Source organism: Perna viridis, chromosome 6 (genome assembly GCF_037379345.1).
Source record: "Perna viridis isolate PV_CMFRI_1.1 ecotype Kerala chromosome 6, ASM3737934v1, whole genome shotgun sequence".
Taxonomy (NCBI): domain Eukaryota; kingdom Metazoa; phylum Mollusca; class Bivalvia; order Mytilida; family Mytilidae; genus Perna; species Perna viridis.
This window is the reverse complement of record NC_142450.1, coordinates 18,789,013-18,810,380: the sequence shown is the minus strand read 5'-3', so window position 1 is coordinate 18,810,380 and position 21,368 is coordinate 18,789,013. Positions and strand designations below refer to the sequence as shown.

At 30.9% G+C, this 21,368-nt stretch overlaps 1 protein-coding gene across 12 annotated transcripts in view; it reads right to left on the bottom strand.

Moving 5' to 3' along the window:
• Positions 1–21,368, bottom strand: part of LOC148613937 (anoctamin-4-like) — a 72,082-nt gene that overhangs the window by 7,607 nt on the left and 43,107 nt on the right. For 7 of the 12 annotated variants that reach the window (XM_088587657.1, XM_088587663.1, XM_088587660.1 and 4 more), the window contains 21 exons: positions 20,100–20,215; positions 19,644–19,699; positions 18,994–19,050; positions 18,331–18,351; positions 16,357–16,421; positions 15,720–15,854; positions 14,556–14,722; positions 14,104–14,186; positions 13,243–13,278; positions 11,103–11,165; positions 10,534–10,608; positions 9,694–9,858; positions 9,189–9,225; positions 8,592–8,703; positions 7,670–7,727; positions 6,953–7,050; positions 5,975–6,114; positions 5,358–5,510; positions 3,971–4,023; positions 1,391–1,575; positions 309–411 (listed from right to left, as the gene is read on the bottom strand). In XM_088587657.1, the coding sequence (XP_088443783.1) occupies positions 309–411; positions 1,391–1,575; positions 3,971–4,023; positions 5,358–5,510; positions 5,975–6,114; positions 6,953–7,050; positions 7,670–7,727; positions 8,592–8,703; positions 9,189–9,225; positions 9,694–9,858; positions 10,534–10,608; positions 11,103–11,165; positions 13,243–13,278; positions 14,104–14,186; positions 14,556–14,722; positions 15,720–15,854; positions 16,357–16,421; positions 18,331–18,351; positions 18,994–19,050; positions 19,644–19,699; positions 20,100–20,215 (1,978 nt within the window). Of the gene's footprint in view, positions 1–308; positions 412–1,390; positions 1,576–3,970; positions 4,024–5,357; positions 5,511–5,974; positions 6,115–6,952; positions 7,051–7,669; positions 7,728–8,591; positions 8,704–9,188; positions 9,226–9,693; positions 9,859–10,533; positions 10,609–11,102; positions 11,166–12,998; positions 13,011–13,242; positions 13,279–14,103; positions 14,187–14,555; positions 14,723–15,719; positions 15,855–16,356; positions 16,422–18,330; positions 18,352–18,993; positions 19,051–19,643; positions 19,700–20,099; positions 20,216–21,368 lie in introns of all 12 variants that reach the window. The other 5 variants (XM_088587669.1, XM_088587661.1, XM_088587662.1 and 2 more) reach the window with 3 other exon arrangements.

Sequence of the window (21,368 nt, the reverse complement as noted above, 5' to 3'; positions counted from 1 at the left end):
CTGTGCAAAGTAACAGTTCAAAATTAATTAACACAAAAGTTTCGAAAAAGGATAATTCTTTGTTTTTCACAACATTCACCTGTAATGTTTCTTTGTTTTGTGTTTCCTCTTAGTAACCTCCAGAACTCATTAAATACAGAAAACCATACCCTGATTAAACTTAAAACCTGTCTATATCAAACACTACATGTCTTTTGAATCTGATTAAACCTAACACCTGTCTATACTGAACCAATCCTAAGTCCACAGGTGGATTTGGTTTAGGCAGGTTTTACTGTCCATTCATTTTATTTCTAATCATTACAAACCTCGAACACAACAATGAAAGCCAATCTTGCAGCCAACACTTCCCAGAATACCATTGTGTACTGGTACTCATAAGGACCAGGAGGTTCATAGAATCCTCGGAATCTGAAATTAAATTATTAATTAGTCTTTATCTAATAAATACAGTCACATAATAATAATTCATAATATTTCACAGCAGTTTATAAGTGTAAACTGCTGCAAACCATGTTATTTATTATAACCTGTTCTGTTTGATAAATAGCTTACTTTCTTTATAGATTAATTTCAAATGGATTCAATTCAAAATATTAAAGACTTAGTTGATTCTCAAAATGTTATTTTGTTCAGGATTATTTGAATTGTGGAGTGTTGACCAAGTATAATGAAATCTCAGCACCAAAGCAAGTCATATAAAATAACTTAGTTTGCTCTAAGAGAATCAACCAATCAGAAAGCTTGTTTTAAATCAAATAAAATTATAATAAGATATCAAAATTATTTTTGCAGTGTGAATTTAAATTATCTGTTGTTGCTCCAATTTCCAGCAATTAATCAAATTCACATGTGACTTTTAACCATTACTTAAATTTCTGCAACAGAACACATGTTTTTTCAATATTTCAAAGTTTTCTACAACCTTGATGGGCAGGGATGATTTTACAAGGTCTACAAACAAAGTGGAAATTCAAAGTAAATATACAGTAAAAAAAGAATCATAAAGGTAAAATCAGAATTTGAAATAGCAGAATTCTGCTAAAAAACAGAGAAAATCTCTGCATGGGAGAAAGTGATACTCTTCAAGCAAAGCCTAAATTTAAAATACTACTAAATATGATGATTTGGGTTTTTACGGTCCTGAGTATCCTAACGGATCTCGCACGACCGCCCCTTACCGGGATTCTGTTAGTAAGTGTCTGTTACTACTAAATACTCAATAGTAAAGTTCTTATATTGCAACTGGATTCCTTAAACATGAAATGGATGATAAAATGAACATGAAATGATGATGAAATGAAAAATGAGTGGAGAAATAATTTCAAACCTTCATAATTGAAAGAAGAATGTACAAAGTATACAACCCTATCCTTAAAGCAGCACCAACCTGCACTGTGTGACAACACCTAATTCAGGTGGTACTTTATTAGGTATACTACTGTTCTGGAAGTCTGCAACATTAAACACGGACAGAGAAAAGTTAACATATCCCGTCAAAGTCTGGTCAGGGCTGTGACCATACTGGTACACCATCTTAGGTATGAACTCTGCTGTGAAAGCTATAATGGCTGCCTACAAACAAAAAAATGCTTTAGTAAAAATACAAAGGATACAAGATATCCACTGAAAATAGGAATAAAACATTGCAAATGGGACATTTTAAATCTGGCAGATTGAAAACAAGAAAGAAATTCTTAATGAAACCTTTGATTACCGTATAAATTCAAAGCTCTAAAATGTGGACATCTCCGCTTATCTTGTTCTTTGTCACTGCTAGAATAATTGAGTCTCAACTTAAAGTGAAAAAAAAATGTGAAAATAAAATTTTCTTTAAAAAAAAAAAAAACTTATATGACTTAACACATATAGATCTGCAGGAACTATGTATTTTCTGAGAAAACTGCAGTTAATTGTGATTTATTCAAATAATACTTTGCCAGTAACAGGAGTAATGCAACCGATATAAAATGACTTCCATTTTTAACTCATTTGAAAACCCCTAGCCAATGTACATTGTTATTTTTATTTTTAATGTAAATTTAAAATTTGTTTTGTCTACATAAATGTATATCTCTCATTCATAGGCTTCCTTCACACAGCACCAGCGAGTGATTAAAAATTTGTAATTTCCACGTGCCAAGAAATTAAAATGCAGCGTGACGACTCCCATGGTTACCACGCTTACCATGTTTACCATGTTTACAGGTGTTATTCATATTGTTGATCGATAAAATACTTGTTGATTTACGAATGTTATTCATATTTTAAAAGATTAGTTGGTAGTGTATCAACTAATTATAATGGTGGTGATAGCGATGATGCAATGACATGATGACTGGAGGGAGGGTCCTTGATGACGTAGTTGATGTTGGGAGAATTTAGGGTGTTGTTTAATTTATTTTTTATGGTTTTATTCATGGGAGAAACAGATCCCCCCTCATTTCAGGGATTAAAGGATTTCTCCACTCTCGATATTTAATTTTTAGATTTTAACTATCTCAAGTGGCTCTCAGGGATTAAAGGATTTCTCCACTCTCGATATTTAATTTTTAGATTTTAACTATCTCAAGTGGCTCTCAGGGATTAAAGGATTTCTCCACTCTCGATATTTAAATTTTAGATTTTAACTATCTCGAGTGGCTCTCAGGGATTAAAGGATTTCTCCACTCGATATTTAATTCCTAGATTTTAACTATCTCGAGTGGCTCTCAGGGATTAAAAGATTTCTCCACTCTCGATATTTAATTTCTAGATTTTAACTGTCTCGAGTGGCTCTCAGGGATTAAAGGATTTCTCCACTCGATATTTAATTCCTAGATTTTAACTATCTCGAGTGGCTCTCAGGGATTAAAAGATTTCTCTACTCTCGATATTTAATTTCTAGATTTTAACTGTCTCGAGTGGCTTTCAGGGATTAAAGGATTTCTCCACTCTCGATAGGTAAATTTTAGATTTTAACTATCTCCAGTGGCTCCCAGGATTAAATGATTTCTGCACTCTCGATAGGTAAATTTTAGATTTTAACTATCTCCAGTGGCTCCCAGGATTAAATGATTTCTGCACTCTCGATAGGTAAATTTTAGATTTTAACTATCTCCAGTGGCTCCCAGGATTAAATGATTTCTGCACTCTCGATAGGTAAATTTTAGATTTTAACCATCTCCAGTGGAGAAATCATGTTATCCCTTAGAGACTGAAGGATAATCTATATATCTTCCCTGTTCCAAAGTTCAAAGAAAGGTAATTCCTACCAAATTCAGAGGGTAAAGAATTCCTGATAATATCCACAACATATCATGTAACTATCTATAAAAATTAATGAAAATTGGTGCAGATGTTTCCAAGGAGTTATGACAGATGGACAGGGCAAAAACAACATGTCTCCCCATCAAAGTTGGGGGATGGATATAATAAGCAATTCTCTGGTGAACCCCTTAGTTGTAATGAGACGTGTTACTTTTTTTACTGTTCAGGTGAAATTCAGCTACCACTAGGTTAACATTGTGGAAAGTTCATAAGCACTTATATTCACTGCAAAAATGACCAAAATGCAGTGTGTGTGCTGCGGTGAAACATAACTGCTTCTTTAAATGAACACTGTAGATTTAGTTTTAAGACATATGTGAAGAATATAATTTAAAAACTGCTTCTTTAAATGAAAACTAGATTTAGTTTTAATATATATGTGAAGAATTTAATTTCAAAACTGCTTCTTTAAATGAACACTGTAGATTTAGTTTTAATACATATGTGAAGAATATAATTTAAAAACTGCTTCTTTAAATGAACACTGTAGATTTAGTTTTAATACATATGTGAAGAATATAATTTAAAAACAAACAAAAAGGTTTTTTTGTTACCCAAAACTCATTTAATATTAATTCAGAAATAGTTTTTCAAGTTTTTCAATTAGTCTTATCTTTTATGCAAATCTAAGTTCTAAATATCCTTATGAACATGTACATACGTTTGTAATAACAGCAATAGCAGAAATTCCTCTCAAAATTCCAAACCATATACCTGAAAGAAAGAAAGAAAGAAAAAGGATAACTACATCTCCATTACAAGTAAAACTATACAGTGAAAAGTCAGGTTTCTTGACACAAAATTTCCTGTAAACTGATAATAAGTAGTAAATTGGAAAGAGTGATTAACCAAAATATCATGAAAGGCGAAGAACCCCAGATATAACAAGTGTGCAGAAGTTGTTCTGAGCACAAATTAAGTAGCTGTCTTTGTAAGAATCATGCAAAATCTGAAAAATGTGATACATCCCAAAAAAGGCTACATGTTTTTATTTTTGTAATTAAGTTGTTTTATGGGTCTATACTATGAAATGTGTAATTATTCATTCAAATCTACCTGCTCTTCGGAGATAATCAACATTGAAAATCTAAAAGATTCTATTGTATTTGAGTGTCATTTACAGAGTTATCTCCCTTAATTTTGAAATATACAGTGCATTCTTTATAATTTTAATCTCCTAAGAACATGGGTTACATAAAAAATTGAATGTTTATTTCTGTTTACTATGGCAATTCAAACAAAGTATCAAAAATAAAAATATGTAGGCTTTTAATCCATGAATCACATTTTGCATGATTCTTAGCTGGAGTGCTACTTAAATCTTCAAACATTCTTGGGATAAAAAGTTATATTTTGGTTTATATTCATTATCCTATCTATTAACATAGATTATTTCAATAATCTATTGTTATTTTCAAGATAAAATTTAAAATTTTGAGTTTGACAGATTGATATTTGTGTAGTGATGTCTTTGCAGGAAAACATCTAAGAGTGAGCTTACAGAATTTATTTTATATGTGAATTATTGAAATTTATTACACATGGAACATTGGATAAATCACTGTTATCTACATGTGTATATATGTAATAAAGAATCTTTCTAGTAGAGTTTGCTATTTAATTCAGAGGTCTCTGGGGTATTTTAAGCATCATTATTCTATGCTTTTCCTAATTCAAACGTAAATTTACAAGGATTTCTACAATTTTGTCAAATGAACCCAAATACTCAAATGCATTTATTTTTTATGTACAATCTTTTGATAACATGATAACTTCTCTACTTTGTGAATTTTTCAATCACGTTTAAAGATTAATAAAATATTTTCTCAGGGCAACTGGAAAGGAATCTAAAATTATACCCAGATTCTATGGACAAACAAAAATCGAGAGAATCAATCTATGGTTACAAGTTGATTTCATCTTATATTACATAATTTTCATTGGCACTATATTGGCAGCATAAACCAATAAATTTAGAGTAATTACATTCAGTTGTGAAAAGTTATGTAATATTTTTTAATTTTGTTGAGCTAAATACCATAACTTACCAATATCCTGAGCTCTAGCTGCCATTGGTCTTTTCCACTGAGTGACAAATTTGTAGGCATCAAGTCTAATCTCTATAATGTTGTTAATCAGGGCAAAAAATGGTGCTAGAGGGAAGGCAGCAACAAAGATGGTTACAAAACCATACTGGATCACTGAAATATACGAAGGTTCATTAGAAATAATGGTGCTAGAGGGAAGGCAGCAACAAATATGGTTACCAGACCATACTGGATCACTGAAATTTATGAAGGTTCATTTTGAATAAAACAGATGCACTAAAATACATACAAAAAATGCTGGTTTCCACATTTTTAGCCCTAGAACTTTGAAAGAAAAGTAAAGTATGTACTTCAATGAGAAGTTATAAATACACTAATCTATTACATTTCGTTATTTATTTGCGAGGTTTTATTCTTTACTAATTGACTAAATCATGAAATTGATAGTCATATCAGCTTTTGTAGTCAGATATAGACAGGTGCACATACTTCCTATAGAAACCCCAAATTGTTTTATGTAAATGTTGAAATCTTTATACCAGAAATACTTCTGGATAAAATGCCTAATGCACAAAGAAACTAGATGACAAATTCTTACTGTAATGTATAATACCAACCCATTTCAAGATATTCATCAAACAGTCCCATCTTTGGTTGATCAGCTAAGTTATAATCCTGTTCCCATCTACTATAAACAACATCTTCTTTCTTCTCCTCAGCTTTAGCTTTTCGTGATTTAAACCATACCATAATTTTTCTACAAAATTGAGCATAAAATGAATAACAATTTTGTCTTTTGTACATTAAACAAAAGTAACAGACTTCATATTATTAACACTTTGTTCTGTTCCACAACTATTTTTTTACCCATAAATTAAGCAAAAATATATTACACATGAAAATAAATTGATTTTAACAGGATATGCAATGTCATGCTAAGATACTTCAATTAATTAAAAATTTCTTCCATTGCAACAAGTTGAAGATTAAATTTGGTAAACAAGAGCGTTGAAGGCACAGTAGCTACATTTCACAACTAAAAACCAAATATAAACCTGTCTTCAAGATCATAGTTGACGAAACTGCATTTGAAATTACTGATGAGTGAAAAAACAAATCTAAATAAGTATAAATTAACAGTAAATACCATTACAGGGGCAAATGGAGCTGACAGAGCTGAGTGAGGTTTCACTTTCTGTGATATGGTTAAGTAAAGATTTTTTTCCAGTTTGATGGGGATACATGCCAATAATGCACCTAGTGATAGTGAGTTTGTTAAGCAACATAATAAGATATAAACAAAAAATCTATGAGCGACAGCTCACTAGTGTTACCTTAAGTTTTTCGGCAAACAGAAAGTAAATGTCATACAAGTATGTAAACACATTCCACTATTCAGTATACTCATATGAAGCTTTGTATAAAATATCAACTGGCTGTGATAAACAGGAGTTATTTTTGTTATGATATAATGGAATAACAGACAAACAGAAACAGGTAAATCAATATACCCCTCCACAGCACTGATCTATACATAACCTATTATTTTGCTATTTTTCTATCTTTTCATCCAACTTTTCAATTGAGTTACTTACGGTAAAAGAATTTCTTTAAAGTTGTTTAGAGCCTGTTTTCCAACCATTATAATACCAAGCTGTATGCATACTTCTATCAAACAACCAGCTGGGTCACACTGAATAAAAACAGATTCAATAAAACCATAGGTAGACCCTTATCAATTTGTAAAATTTATATGAAATAAGGTATTTTTGTGAGTAAATGCATGCTTTAAAATGTGTTTATCAAAGACTTTTTTGTTGGCTCCATAGAAGGTTTCTCAGGATCTACTACTGCATTAAGTTATGGATGGAAATTTTTTTCAAGTACTGACTTATTTATTCTAGACTTATCTACTGTGTCATAAAATCATAAAAATATAAATTGAGCCAATACGACTGAATAGTGAAAACTGAAATACACAGTAATCAAACTTGTTCTGTATTTTGTAGTTCACAAACAAAAAGTTGCTGTCCTTTAGGATGTTTGCTGCTCTATATAAGAATAACAAAGATTTTAAAAGGTTGTGAAATCTTTTATGATCTTTCATGCTAGAACAATTAACAAGAAAAAAAATGATGGGACAGAGTGTTCATTTTTGAGATATCTTAAAAAAAATGACAAAAAATGGCTGAAAATAACCAGCAAACATTCTTAAATAAATATCTCTAAACTAGTGTGACCATCAGAAAAATAGAAAAATTCAGACTTTTACTTGCAGGTGGGGTACATCATGACAGGGTAACAATAAATACCTCCTCTTGTCTCCTTTCCAACAGACTGTAGTTATATTTTCCTGGTCTTCCCACAAATCTGAAGTAAGAACATATTAGATAGATACGTGCTTTTGGGAAGCACTTGTTGAAAACAGTGTTCTAGGATTCCTATTTCCCGTTACCCGGGGCAAGTGAAATTTGGGTCATGGAAAGTTTGGTACACTTTCCCGTGGCAAGTTGAAAACTTCATATGCTGTAAGGATTTGTTTTGTTAGGAAAGCAGTCTTTGACAGTAGGAAAGTTGATGTTATGTTATGTGGATTTTTCCTGAGGAAAGTTCAATTTCTGAAAAATCCTAGAACACTGGAAAATTTTCATTTTCTTTCAATTTTTTTTTTTGTTCTTTTTGTTTACTTGGAAAATCAAGAGAAGGCAGTGTAAAAATATCATCAAAAGTACAGTCACTTGTACTTAATTCACCTTCATGCATGACAGTGAGTACTTTTTGAGGTGGCACACTTTTAACAGTGTTTTTTTTATTGAAAATGTCTACAAAGCTATTTTTATGAACTAAACTCTCTCACTCTCTCAAGCTTTGTTTCAAAACTAAAAGTCTCTCAACCTTTGTTTCAAAACTAAAACTCTTTCAAGATTTGTTTCAAAGAGCATGTCATCTTTCTATAATGTGTAACTTTTCTAGTCATGTTTTCTTCCACTTTTTTAAATCCAGATTTTACCACTGCGATTCTTTTTTCATCAAATGATATTCCGATTTCGTCAACTTTGGCTTTTGGTTGGCTTCATAAAATCTTGTCTGCTTTTTAATTGTCAAATCAGAAATTTAAAGCACGTCTTAATTATTTCAATTTTGTCATTACGGTAACAATCTGCACATAAACAACAATTCATTCTTGAGTTACATGTATTTACAGTCAAACTAAATTCACCATAAAAATCTTACCTTCCTTTAAAAAATGCAATATACACGACTGTAGAATAGTAATTTACAAACTGGAAGAGGAACATCTTGAAGGTAAAGGCATCCTCCCACTCAGTCTGGGTCCGATGTTGTTCTGAAATACACATTTAGTACTGTAAACAAATGAACTTTTCACTGATAGTCCAAAATACATGTATCTTTTCATGATGTACAAATCTTAGAGCAGTATACCTTCGAATAGAATACATACACAGATTATCAAGTAAGAAAGTTAAAGTCTACTTTTACATAAAGTATTTGCAACTCTTTTATGATTTGTTGTGTTTTTTTATTTTCTCAAAAGTTTTCTGTTCTCACAAAAATGCTGCAAATTCAGAAATACATGTAATCTCATTCATTAACTATTTAGAATTTGCCACTTTGCACACAAATGCAGTTCTTATTTTTACAATACTGAAATAAACCAGAAGTCAGTAATGCCTAGAATTAGAAAATGTGAGTCTTTACAACTGTCTTGCATTTGGGCAAAAATATAGACATTGCAATCATTTCCAAATTTACAGTAGTGAATGCTGATACAAGTAGCATAATACATCTCTATCTTACTATCCAACTTACCTATATCTGTCAAAAATAAGGCAATTCTCCCATACACCTATAATAAAAAGTAGGTACAATAATCATATGTCCTATGAAAAGTATAAACGGTTGTTTGTATGGTAATAAGCAAATTACAATTGGCATAACCATGTTGGAAACTATTAGAGTACAATTATGTGCTTCTTAACTTGTAATGCATACTTAATTAACTAAACTGAAAAAGTTTGAGAAATCAGAAACAAAGCAAAGATGCATTTCACCAAATTATACCTATTCATCAGTCCAGTAGTCACAATATCATCATAGATTTATTACCAATTATTTACTGTAATTCTAAACCCCTAAACCAGTAACACTAAGATATGTTGTCTCACAAAATTCTACCCTAATCTATATCTAGAAAAAAAACTTTTTCACACTTTTAAAAATACATAACTGTGTGTTATACACACCAAAATACCTTTTGTATATAATTGGTATTTTTTTATTTAATGGCAGTATCTTAAAAACTTCAAACACTTACAAAATTAAGAATTAAGATGATGACAAAATTGATACATGCAGCTGTAGCAGATGCTATAATGGTAGCCCTGGACTTGATAATGCCATCTCCACTGGCATATAGGACACTGGATATCACCACTCGGTATAGGATCACACCAAACACAGCTCCAAGTACTACACATAACTGAAAGAGACAGGAAGCAACTCATATTAATCCACAAGCCTACATTCAATTTGCATACTCTTTTAGTGTCCTTGGTGATACTTCCAGGTTATTTTCTTAGGTTTCTTTTTTGTGTGTTAAGTATAATATAGCAAATAAATGTCACTAATTTACAACATACATACACAGTACATGAAGAGTATGTCCCCAAGTGCAATTGGCCAGTTATAGTTCAAAAATTCAAATAATTGATAAAGTCACGTGTACCAGTAACTGTCTGTCAACACTACTAGTATAAAAACGTTAAAATTATTTCAACTACAATATGCTTCCCACTTCACTGAATCATTCCAACTGTGTATTACAATATCCTGACCAAATAGTCACAGATGCATGGATAAACAGAAAAGTTACAGAAGCTTTTCACCTAGTATCACAGCCCAAGCTGATCTAAGTCACAACATAATGCTATAAAAAAGTTTGGAAGTATTTTTCTTTGTTAACTGAAAGAATCACATTTGTTGACAGATAATAGAGTGTTCTACCCTGAAAAATCTACAAATCAATTCCTTAAAGTAGCATTAGGAAATTACTCCAAATTAATTTTCTTTGACAGTATTATAGCGTTATTTACATGTAGACCAATTGAGGTTTGTGGTAATTATTGACATGAATGTCTTTCTTCTCAGAACTTACAAAGAAGATAATGATGGTGAGTGTAGTACCATATCTGACACATCTACTGTACGATGGTACAAAAGGCTCTTCTCTCTGGAACAAAGAATCATAACGTAATGAAAACAATGAATAATAGCAAAAATTCATTCAGAAAATATAAATAAATTCTGGTCTTAACTGTAAAACTGTATTCAGATCAGATTTACAAAGTTAATAAAGCAAAAATTAGCAAAATTATAAGGTAATACATGTATATGTCAAAGTAAGTAATCATAATTGAAAACCTGTCTACCCCAGCTCAGACACTTTTTAATTTCCCTTTATATCCAAATTTAAGTGTATTTTAAACCTAGGCTAAACAAAACCCTGTCTTCATTGAATCAATTATAAAGGGTTTGGTTAGGACAGCTTTCAGAGTAATGGATTTGACATAATGCAAACACCAGACTATTGAAATATGCTAGTACTTCTTTCCTGTTGATGAATCATGATGTTACAAAATGAACCTATTCTAGTTTTGCATTAATACTTGTGATAAATAAATCAGACGCTTTATGTGGAATCTTAAAAAAAAAAACATCACTTACCTTGGTTACAGGATGGGTTCTCCTTTTGGACACAGTAGATTCAAATTCAGGTCTTAATGTTTCCTGAAAAAGCAAAAATCACCAAGTAACATTAAGCAAATTCTTAACATGCATTATTAATTAAATCAATATTTATATACACATTGTATTAAAAACCATCACTTTTAAGTTTTTACATTCAGTCAGAGGCATGTTGAAATGCTCCTGAAAGAAAATGTACTTATTGTAAAGCAAGAAATTTCAAATTTCAAAGTCAACAGACCATGAGTGCAGGGGCATATGCATACAATGGATACAGAGTTGTGATGAAGTGATGCTAATGCAACTACATACAAAATATGATTGACCTAGCACAAATGAATTATATTTCACTGACCTAATCACAAAACGTAACTTAAAAATTTTAACATGGACACCAGAAAAGCAATACCTTAGACTTGCCTTCTGCATCATTTATCGCAGGCAAGACAAAAAATGATGCTTACACATGTATTAAATCTCAATTATTAAATCCTACTTATTGTAATTGATCTCAGTCAGGGAAATACTGGCATCAATATAGGAGAAGGTAATCTATTTCTGCAAGTGTCAAGAGGAAGTAATTCAATACTTCTTTACAAGGGAACAAGATGACAAAGGGATTTTTAAGGGCTTATACACAAAAAAGGCAGTGATTTTTTTCCCAATTAGGCACCCTTTGAAAACTTTAAGACAAAAAGAATGCAAAAAGACATGTTTCATTTTTAAAAAAAAAATAGCATTTTCACTCTTTTTATGCAAAGTTACATAGAGATTGTTTTGTGACAAGTTTTTACAAATTTCCTACACAGGCAAGCTCTGTACACAGGCAAGTTCTGTACACAAGTAAGTTCTGCACACAGGCAAGTTCTGTACACAAGCAATTTATATGAATGATGCTTTATGTAATTTTCATGTAAAATTTACTATATAGACATGTATATGCACTTATGTGGAAACTTTAAATGAAATTCTCATGAAGACTTTCTATCTTTCAAATTTCAGGTTAAAATCATGTGCAATAATTTTGTATACAGGTAGTTACATGTATTTACATGTAGATGATAATCAATTTTATAAGAAGGGCAACCCGTAATATATATCAATCAATTTAGAAAAGAAACAATATATTTCTTGTGAAAGACAAAAAACCCAAAAAAAAAAAAAAAAAACATTTAAAGTTAAGGCAACAGTAGAACAGCAAGATAAATCAGTCTGCGACTCAAATACCTTTGTCAACGAAATTTTCTGAAATATTATACATCCATAAGTCCACATAATTGGATACTGCATAGTACATGTAGTTCTGAAACTATGTTACAGAAAATTAAAATCGACCGTACAAAATTTCATCCATTAAGCAAACTTATGCCTAAATCAAAACTAAAATTGACATCATCCTTACTTTTATTTTTACTGAAATTCAATCATTAAAATGTTTTATAGTTTTGGGTTAAAAGTTCAAGTTCTAAAAGCTTGTATTATGGCAAGCATTGTAATGAATTTCTATCTGAAACCATAATAGGCCTGTATATTGTTGCATTATTTTCTAAAGCAAGCTGTTTTCCACATAATGTATTGGGTATGTTTTCTCAGCATTTTATGGTTTATTCAATGTATAAACAGACTCTTCCACTTTATTTATTACAATAATAACTAACACTTCATATCCTCAAACACTGAAGTGACTCCAACTAATTTTTTGAAAAAATGTCTTCAATGGCTATACAATTGAAATAATCAATAAGATTGTGGTAGAATCTGTTTCTGTATCAAGTATAATAAGCTTTAGTCACAGTCAGAAAATACTTTAAATCTGAATGATTAGTGAATAAAACATTTTGCAAATTGTTTTCAGTTGATAATAATAAAAATAACCTGTCCTGTAGTCTGAAATGAAAATTAACTTTGAGCAATTCCACTAAAATGAATGTGGGAGGGGACAACAAGACTTCAAACGACCCCATATTTTTTTTTGTATTATTCTTTACAAATGTAAAGCATGTGTAAGGCACTAGGCCTAAAAATAAAATGCCCTCCCTACCAACTCACATACATGTTAATGCAATAGTGCTCAACTAAATTCAAATGTAAAATTCGAATAAAACAAACCACTGTTTACCAAATTTTGTAGGAATCTATGTCTATTTATCCTATGCTGTAAACATTAAGTAACAAAGATTTCAAATTCATAGTTACTTATAACAGGATGATTGGTGTTTTGTTCTCCAGGTCATACGTATAAATCGACTGAAAATTCTATAATGGGAGATCTCCCCTTCAAAATTTTCTCTAAGTGGGAAATTTGCCGAGGATTTGTTCTCGCGACACGTTTGATGTCTAGCAACAGACCTTATTTCACTTAATTCCCATTTCACTGAAACAATTAAGTGTCTTTAACACAGGTTTGAGGTAAATTTATTTTAACAAGAACTTTAGTAATTTATCACGATTTTAAGCAGAAAATTCATATAAGACGGAAGAAATTTCAAAACGCAAATAAATCTTCTGTTTTCACGCGGGCAAGTAATAGGGAGATTGTGGAATTTTTTTAATGAAATATCTAGATGCTACCACTACAAGCAGAAGACTTGATACCTATGGTCTAAGCTGTATTCTCTAGTAAAAATGAATCAATATCATACAAAATTGTCCATAATTGCAACTCATTCAAGAATATTTTACTCCTAATAACTTTATCTTCTTCCCAAACATGATGGGGGTGTTACAACAACATCATCAGGGACAAGCAGTGACATGTGTATTTGTAAAAAGTAAAGTGCAACAAAGATGGATTGAGGTAAAACTGTATATGCCCTCTCCTTCAGAGTGGTCGTATAATAACTGATAATATAGAATGTGGCCCTTTAAACCATAAGGTATCAAAGCAATAAGTAGACCTATTATAAATCTTAAGGCCCATGGTCTATACACGAACACACAGAATTAGGCTTCACTCTAATAAAACTACTTAATGAGTTACCTCCTCAGTTTCAAAATCTGATACATCCCATTCATACTCAAGCTCAGCCTGCTTCCTCTTCCAAAACTCTTGGAAAAATGAGGCTGTGAAAAGAGGAATGGTTTTAGCAAAGGCAAATATTGCTAGCTTTTTCCAACCCTATACCTATAGACTTATTTTGAATATGTACACATAATATGCTCAACTATTTTCCATGCATATGCTTATACATCTACATACAGGAGCTGTTTTTTAACCACACTATGTGAAAATCCCATGAAAACATTTTTTCAAGGATATATTTAGTAATTTGATCTTATATTTCAACATAGTTCTGCCACCTTTCAACTTTCATTTGAATCAAGTAATAGTTATTAGATCCACTGGAATGAAAGCACATACATTTAACTACTATTTCATTTATAAACTTAAGGTGTATCAAATGAAAGTAATGGCAGTGGTGATATCCTTACCCCAGAGAGCCATGACGATGGCAAAAATCATTGTTCCATAGTTATCAAACAGGTACGTAGCTCTGGAATAGTTACAACTGCTACTCAGCTTCCAATAGGTACATCTCTTGTCACACAGTGGACACATGGTGAAGTTACTGACTTCATCATCATTACATATCTCATTACTGAAAAACACAGAGTGAACCTATGCTGAAGTTACTGACTTCATCATCGTTACAGATCTCATTACTGAAAAACACAGAGTGAACCTATGGTGAAGTTACTGACTTCATGATCATTGCATATCTCATTACAGAAAAACACACAGTCAATTAAAGGTGAAGTTACTGACTTCATCATCATTACAGATCTCATTACTGAAAAACACAAGAGTCAATCAAACTTCATCATCATAACTTTAAAACAAAGAGGGTGAACACTGTGGTGAAATTAGTGAAAAATTTATTACTGTTGCTTCATTTTTATTCATGGGGTACCAATTTTCATGGTTATTGTTGGTAGTGTTGAATCACGAAATTCAGAATCTCTATGGACCAATGTTAATTTAGATTGGCTTAGGCTCTAGATGTTAAAATCTGGAATAGCTCAAATAACACGTAAAAAAGAAGCCGTATTGAGCAGTCAACTTCCTGTCACATATAATAGTACAATCAAACAGCAAATCAAGTATTTATTAACCGTAAACAGCCTTGGGGTTAATGTCGGTGTTTTCAATAAATGAAGAGTAATGTTTGGGAATCTCAGCATTTTCGCCTTGATCCTTTAATATCGGTTGTTTTAAAAGTGACATTTAATAAACTCTGGGTTTACCACTTTCCTTTTCTTTTAGACTTTCATTAGTAGCAACAGTGCCAGATTTTTCATTAAAAAAATTGTGACTTATTAGAACTTTCACGCCATTGAAAGCCAAAAATAAGTGGTTAAAATAAGCTAAAATTAGCCATTACTAAGAACATTTTTGTCCAAATGCTCCTCTTGATTTTAATTCTGTTATTTATATTTTGTTTTCTAGTGTTTCTAGCTTCATCTTCATCCACTCAATTATAAGCTTTAGATAATGCTTTGACAATACTTTCACTTGATTTTTCCTTTCAAATATCCCTTTAAAAAAATCTTAATTTTTCATTAAATGCAGACTTCATTTGTCTATAATGTACTTACCTTGGTGTATGATTCCATAGCGTAGCAATTCCATATATAAACACAGCCAATCCAATACCAGCAGCGGGGAACAACATTGTGGTGTAGTAACCCAACCAAGCAAAGTATATACCAATCTTCTCACCAAAGTAGGATCTGGACAATAAGTCAAACATAATTAATCAAGATATCTTCTTGAAATTTTTCGTAACTTATGTTTACTTTTATATATGTTTTATCCTAACAAAAATGTTACAGTGCCGGAAACAAGAAGATCTATGAAATTGCAATATTCACATCATACCTCTAAATCTAAACACAATTTTATTAAGCCAAACAAAAAATAGGGATATTAACAACGTCCAAAAAAGTATACAGTATAAAAAAGAAACTTAACTGTAAAATCCAGATTTGAAAATTAAATTTCTATTATAAATCATAAAAATGTTACGTCGGAAAAACCATGAATTCAATGATATACTACTAACCTTACATGTCTTAAAGTATAATATTTTCCCCCATGTTACCCAAGATAGTAAAATATTCAAAATAAGTGAAGCATATTTCACATAGAGTCCTAAAATACTGAATTAAATAATTTGTAGATTTTCACCTGATTTCAACTCCAATAACTAAATTGCTTTTCCTGGTTATTTACCTGATGTGATCCAATGGCTGGTATTTGTACCACATTCCTGGCTTGGCCCAAGTTTCATACAGCAACTAAAAAAGTACCAGAACAAATTGAAAGGTGTTAATTCATAAGTTATAACTTACTTATGTTCTATTCTAAAACAGCAACAGCACATAACACATCCACCATACTACCTTTTCCTGTTTTTAAGTAGCACTCCAGCTAAGAATCATGCAAAATGTGATTCATGGGTAAAAAGCCTACATATTTTAATATTTGATATTCTGTTTGAATTGCCATAGTAAACAGAAATTAACATTCAGTTTTTCATATAACCCATGCTCTTAGGAGATAAAAAAAATATATAGAATGTACTGTAGATTTCAAAATTAAGGGAGATAACTCTGTAAATAACACTCAAATACAATAGAATCTATTGGATTTTCAATGTTGATTATCTCCTAAGAGCAGGCAGATTTGAATGAATAATTACACATTTCATAATGTAGACCCATAAAACAACTTAATTACAAAAATAAAAATATGTAGCCTTTTTTGGGGTGTATCACATTTTTCAGATTTTGCATGATTCTTACAAAGACAGCAACTTAAAACCTACCACATATATTATGATACTATGGCTATGCAAACTTTGGAAAAACTTTGTTCCAATCAATAAATAATAACCAAAAACAGCCTTAAGTTACCCCAAGGTCAACATTCAATAACATTAATTAAAAACAAATCAAGTGTACTGTAAATATATTAATTTTCACGGATTCTGTCAAGTGAACATATATGTGGTTTCAAAAAAATGATTAGTGTTGTACAGTGTAAAAAAATCAATTTCGTGTGTACTACTTTTCGTGGAAAAATTGTGAAAATTAGTATATTTGCAGCATCAAATTTTGAATCTGATAGGACAGTAACTATTACCCAGGGTTTATACATCATAAAATCTGACTTATTCTTGATATACCCACTCTTGAATTTGATAGGACAATAACTATTATTCATGGTTTATACATCATAAAATCTGACTTACTCTTGATATACCCACTCTTGAATTTGATAGGACAGTAACTATTACCCAGGGTTTATACATCATAAAAATAAATAATCCACTATGCTATCCTACATGTAGATCTGATAATTCTCACCAAGTATGCACAATTACATGTAAGATTCTGTGTTTCTCTGAGTATTAACCTACATGTAAGTGTTGTGAATGGTAGAGATGTAAAAATTGAGAAAAAGTCATTTTTCATCTCTGGTCATCAGAGATCGAGTGGGATCTTCCAATTTCAAAGTCTGCATGAACAAATTCACTCAGCAACACCACAGAGGCAAAATTCATCCAATGCTGAAATCTTTTTGTATTATTATTTTTTCTGAACAAAGTAACCAAAAGACTCCCATAAAATTCATTTTAAGTATTGACTAATACACAAATTTATATGTTTTAGTTATTTACTTCTTCACTGATACAATACATGCACATTTTACCACAAAGTAGAGTTTTTCATCTTGATTTTACAGTGTAGCTAAAGCATACAGTAAGCAAACATATGCATCATTCTAATCTGAGTATGATCAATGACTCCCCAACTTCATGCGTCAAGTCATTCAACAAAGTAAGTATCATGCTTAAAGTTACATATTTCTTTATAGCAGACAATTTTATTTCTTTCAATTGAATCCTTAATGAAGGAAGATCAGGCAAAAGCCAAACTATCAAATCTGGATAAAAACTTGAATCTCAACATCATCACTATAAGTAATACATGTATAATCAAGTCCTATCATTCAATTGGTATAAAACAGGAATATAACTAAGACTATTTTCTCCAGATTTGTAGCATTGAAGCTAAAAACAAATGTATTTTAATCATAATTTACAAATGTGTACTGTAGATTTATTTGCATGCACATTTTCATCACACATGACTCCACAATGCACTTCTTTGTTATTTATAATTTCGAGTATCAGAAACTCACTTCACGCTTGCACCTAAAATGCTGTAAAATATTAGTAAAGAAAAACACTTGTTTTATTTCCTTTTATAAAGTCAAAAATGTTACAAGCTGACCAATACATGTACAATATGTAACACAAAAACCCAAATAACATTATAATCATACATGTAAAATGACAAATTTTAATACATGTACAAGGTAATTCATATAAACATAGATAACTTCAGCGCATACATGGAAATGATTGACCAACCCAAACACAAAAGCTACATGTTACCAAGCTATGGCAAACACCACTGCAGCCCTGGCGGACTCCCTTATATATTCTTCAAATTAACAAGCTAATAAGAAAATTCCAATTTCTTGAGATTTTTTTATAGTGCATTCAATGGAGATGTTCAGTGGATGGAGTTAGCCTTCCTGTAATTAAAAGGCAATCATCAAATAAAATGCCTTCCATAGTTACCTGGAAAATTGAGACTTCAACTATCCAAGTTCCATTATAAGAAACACATTTCTATGAATGTAGACATGATTTTCCCCTTTGTTTTATTGGAATGGCAATATTTGTTTTCAAAGTACATGTAAGGGATATTTTTGATTTATGAAATCATTCTCTTTACTACAAGTATGCCTAAAACTGCAAAACCAGCTTATAACTTTTATCTATAATAGAATACATACATGTCTATCATTCTCCTTCCCAGTGGTCAGTATGGAATGTTCACTCATGTAACGGCCCTAAAATAATTAACAATGCCAATAAAAACACATCAAAACTCTGGACAAATTGAATATTAAAGAATTCATGTAAAAGTGTTCCATCTTAAAGCTACTGCAATAACTTTAATTGCCTTTTTTACTTTCATTTTTATAATACTATCATTTTTCCATCATGCAAAATTGTAATTATGAATCATTTTGCCAATGTATCCTTTGAGTTTAAGCCAATCAGTTTCATTTTATATCTGGCCACACTATGTGGCAAGGGACTATGTGATACTATCTGAAAAATTGTGTAGTGATCCTTCCCTGGACAGTTTACCAAAGTTAACTTGAGAATACATCAATGATTTTTTTTTAAAACTTTCCACAGTTGTTCAGTACTATAAAATACATGTTTAATAAAGTTTTCAACAAAATTCAAGACAATGTTTTTAAGTTACGCCATCTTTGCCATCTTAAACATTTTGCCATCCCCCCTCCTTGGTGGATTTTTTTTTTTTTTTTGGGGGGGGGGGGTGACTTTACTGTTTTTATAATCTACAACATCTTTAATTAGTCTCTTTATAACCTAATTTTAACCAGAAACATTTGTTTAAGGTACTACTTACATCATGAAGAGAGAAAAAAGCTGTGTAGGTTCCATTACTGACAAGATTGGATACACCTGAAAATATCAAAAATATTTGTTCAAGTTACAAATATGCTTTAATCTCAATGTAAATCACTTTGTATACTAATACTTTATACCTTGATTAAAAAGACATACCAATTGTGTCACATCTTTAAATCTATTTCTCATTATCTTTTCCATTAAAAAATCATGTGATCATAAAATATTTTTAAAACTTTAAGTTTATAGATCTTTACAATACCGTGAAATGGATGCCATCAGATGCATGGAGATTTCCTCTTTTTACAAAATTAACAATCACAGGAAAATTCATCAATTCTAGACGCTTATAAGGTCATTTCCAACTTTCACAGAAACAGGTTTCATTAAGTGTATGTATGAATTTCATATCTATTTTTGTATAAATTAGTTGTATTTTAAATATGAATCTCACCAATTCTTTTCTTCCCCTTCTTATCATGTTCAAACCAGGTCCTAGCCAAAATCTCATACACAATTTTACTCCTCTGTGCATTAGTAAAGAAGGTATCTTTGTCTTTGATTATAAACCTATAAATATATGGAACAAAATTACCATAAATCATTCCACCACTTCCTTTCTGACATACATGTACAAACACAAAAGAATGAGAGAATATATATGATAGGTTACATTGATAAACATTGAAAGAGTACACCTGCAGAAGCCTTTAAGCATATGAATTATGGTTTCTAAGTTAACCAAGTTATGTATTTATTTTGATTTTAAAGAAGTCAAAGTCTACTGAAAACACTATCACTTTATGTTTGGAATATATAAATCTAAGTTATCGATCAAACAGTAAAACATTCATTAAATGATAAAAATATTATAATAATAATAAAAGAGCCTACAGACAACAGAAGCTACATTATACACTAAGAGAATCTGACTAATGCTGGTACATGTATTATAAATAATTTTAACTCCTAGAAATAATAAGGTATTAATGAAACATCGAGAAGTTGTTTATATTAAAATTGTGTTGTACAGACAGCCCATAATTTCCAATGATATCTAAACCTATTTACATAAAATTGTGTTGTATTAAATAGCTGTCATATAAATTGGTACTCAACCTAGGAACTCTTTGGATAAATCGAGAATTGAGTTTCTTTTTACATTTTAGATACAAATGTCCAAATAAATTGATAAATTTTTAGATGAAATTTTACAGAATGGTCAATAGTGATTCTGAATTTTAATTGGAAAAGGTAGTATAAAAAATAAGGAATTCCAATCAGTGCAAAAAGCACCACTTAAATACACAATAATTTGTGAGAGCTCATTTTCTGTACCCCAAAGATTAGGTACTTATAGAATGTATTTCATTTGAATTATTTTATTCCACATACAAGGTTCCCTAAGCAAATGAAGTCAGCCACTCTAGAGCATTCAAACATTGACAGTATATGTAATTCATACATACATAACACACATAACCAATACTTCATGCCAAATTTTAAATATGCACAAGACAATCCTTTTTTCTATGAAATCATCATCCCACCACATTTACTACTAAGAAACATATCTGACATGTGTTAATCATCCCAGGCCAAACAAATAAAAGACCAAAACATGTTTTAAAGTTCTACAAACTTCAGCAAACACAGGTTTGAGTGAGGTAAATAAACTTCAATGAACTTACATATATGTATATAATTATAATTGTTCTGGGCC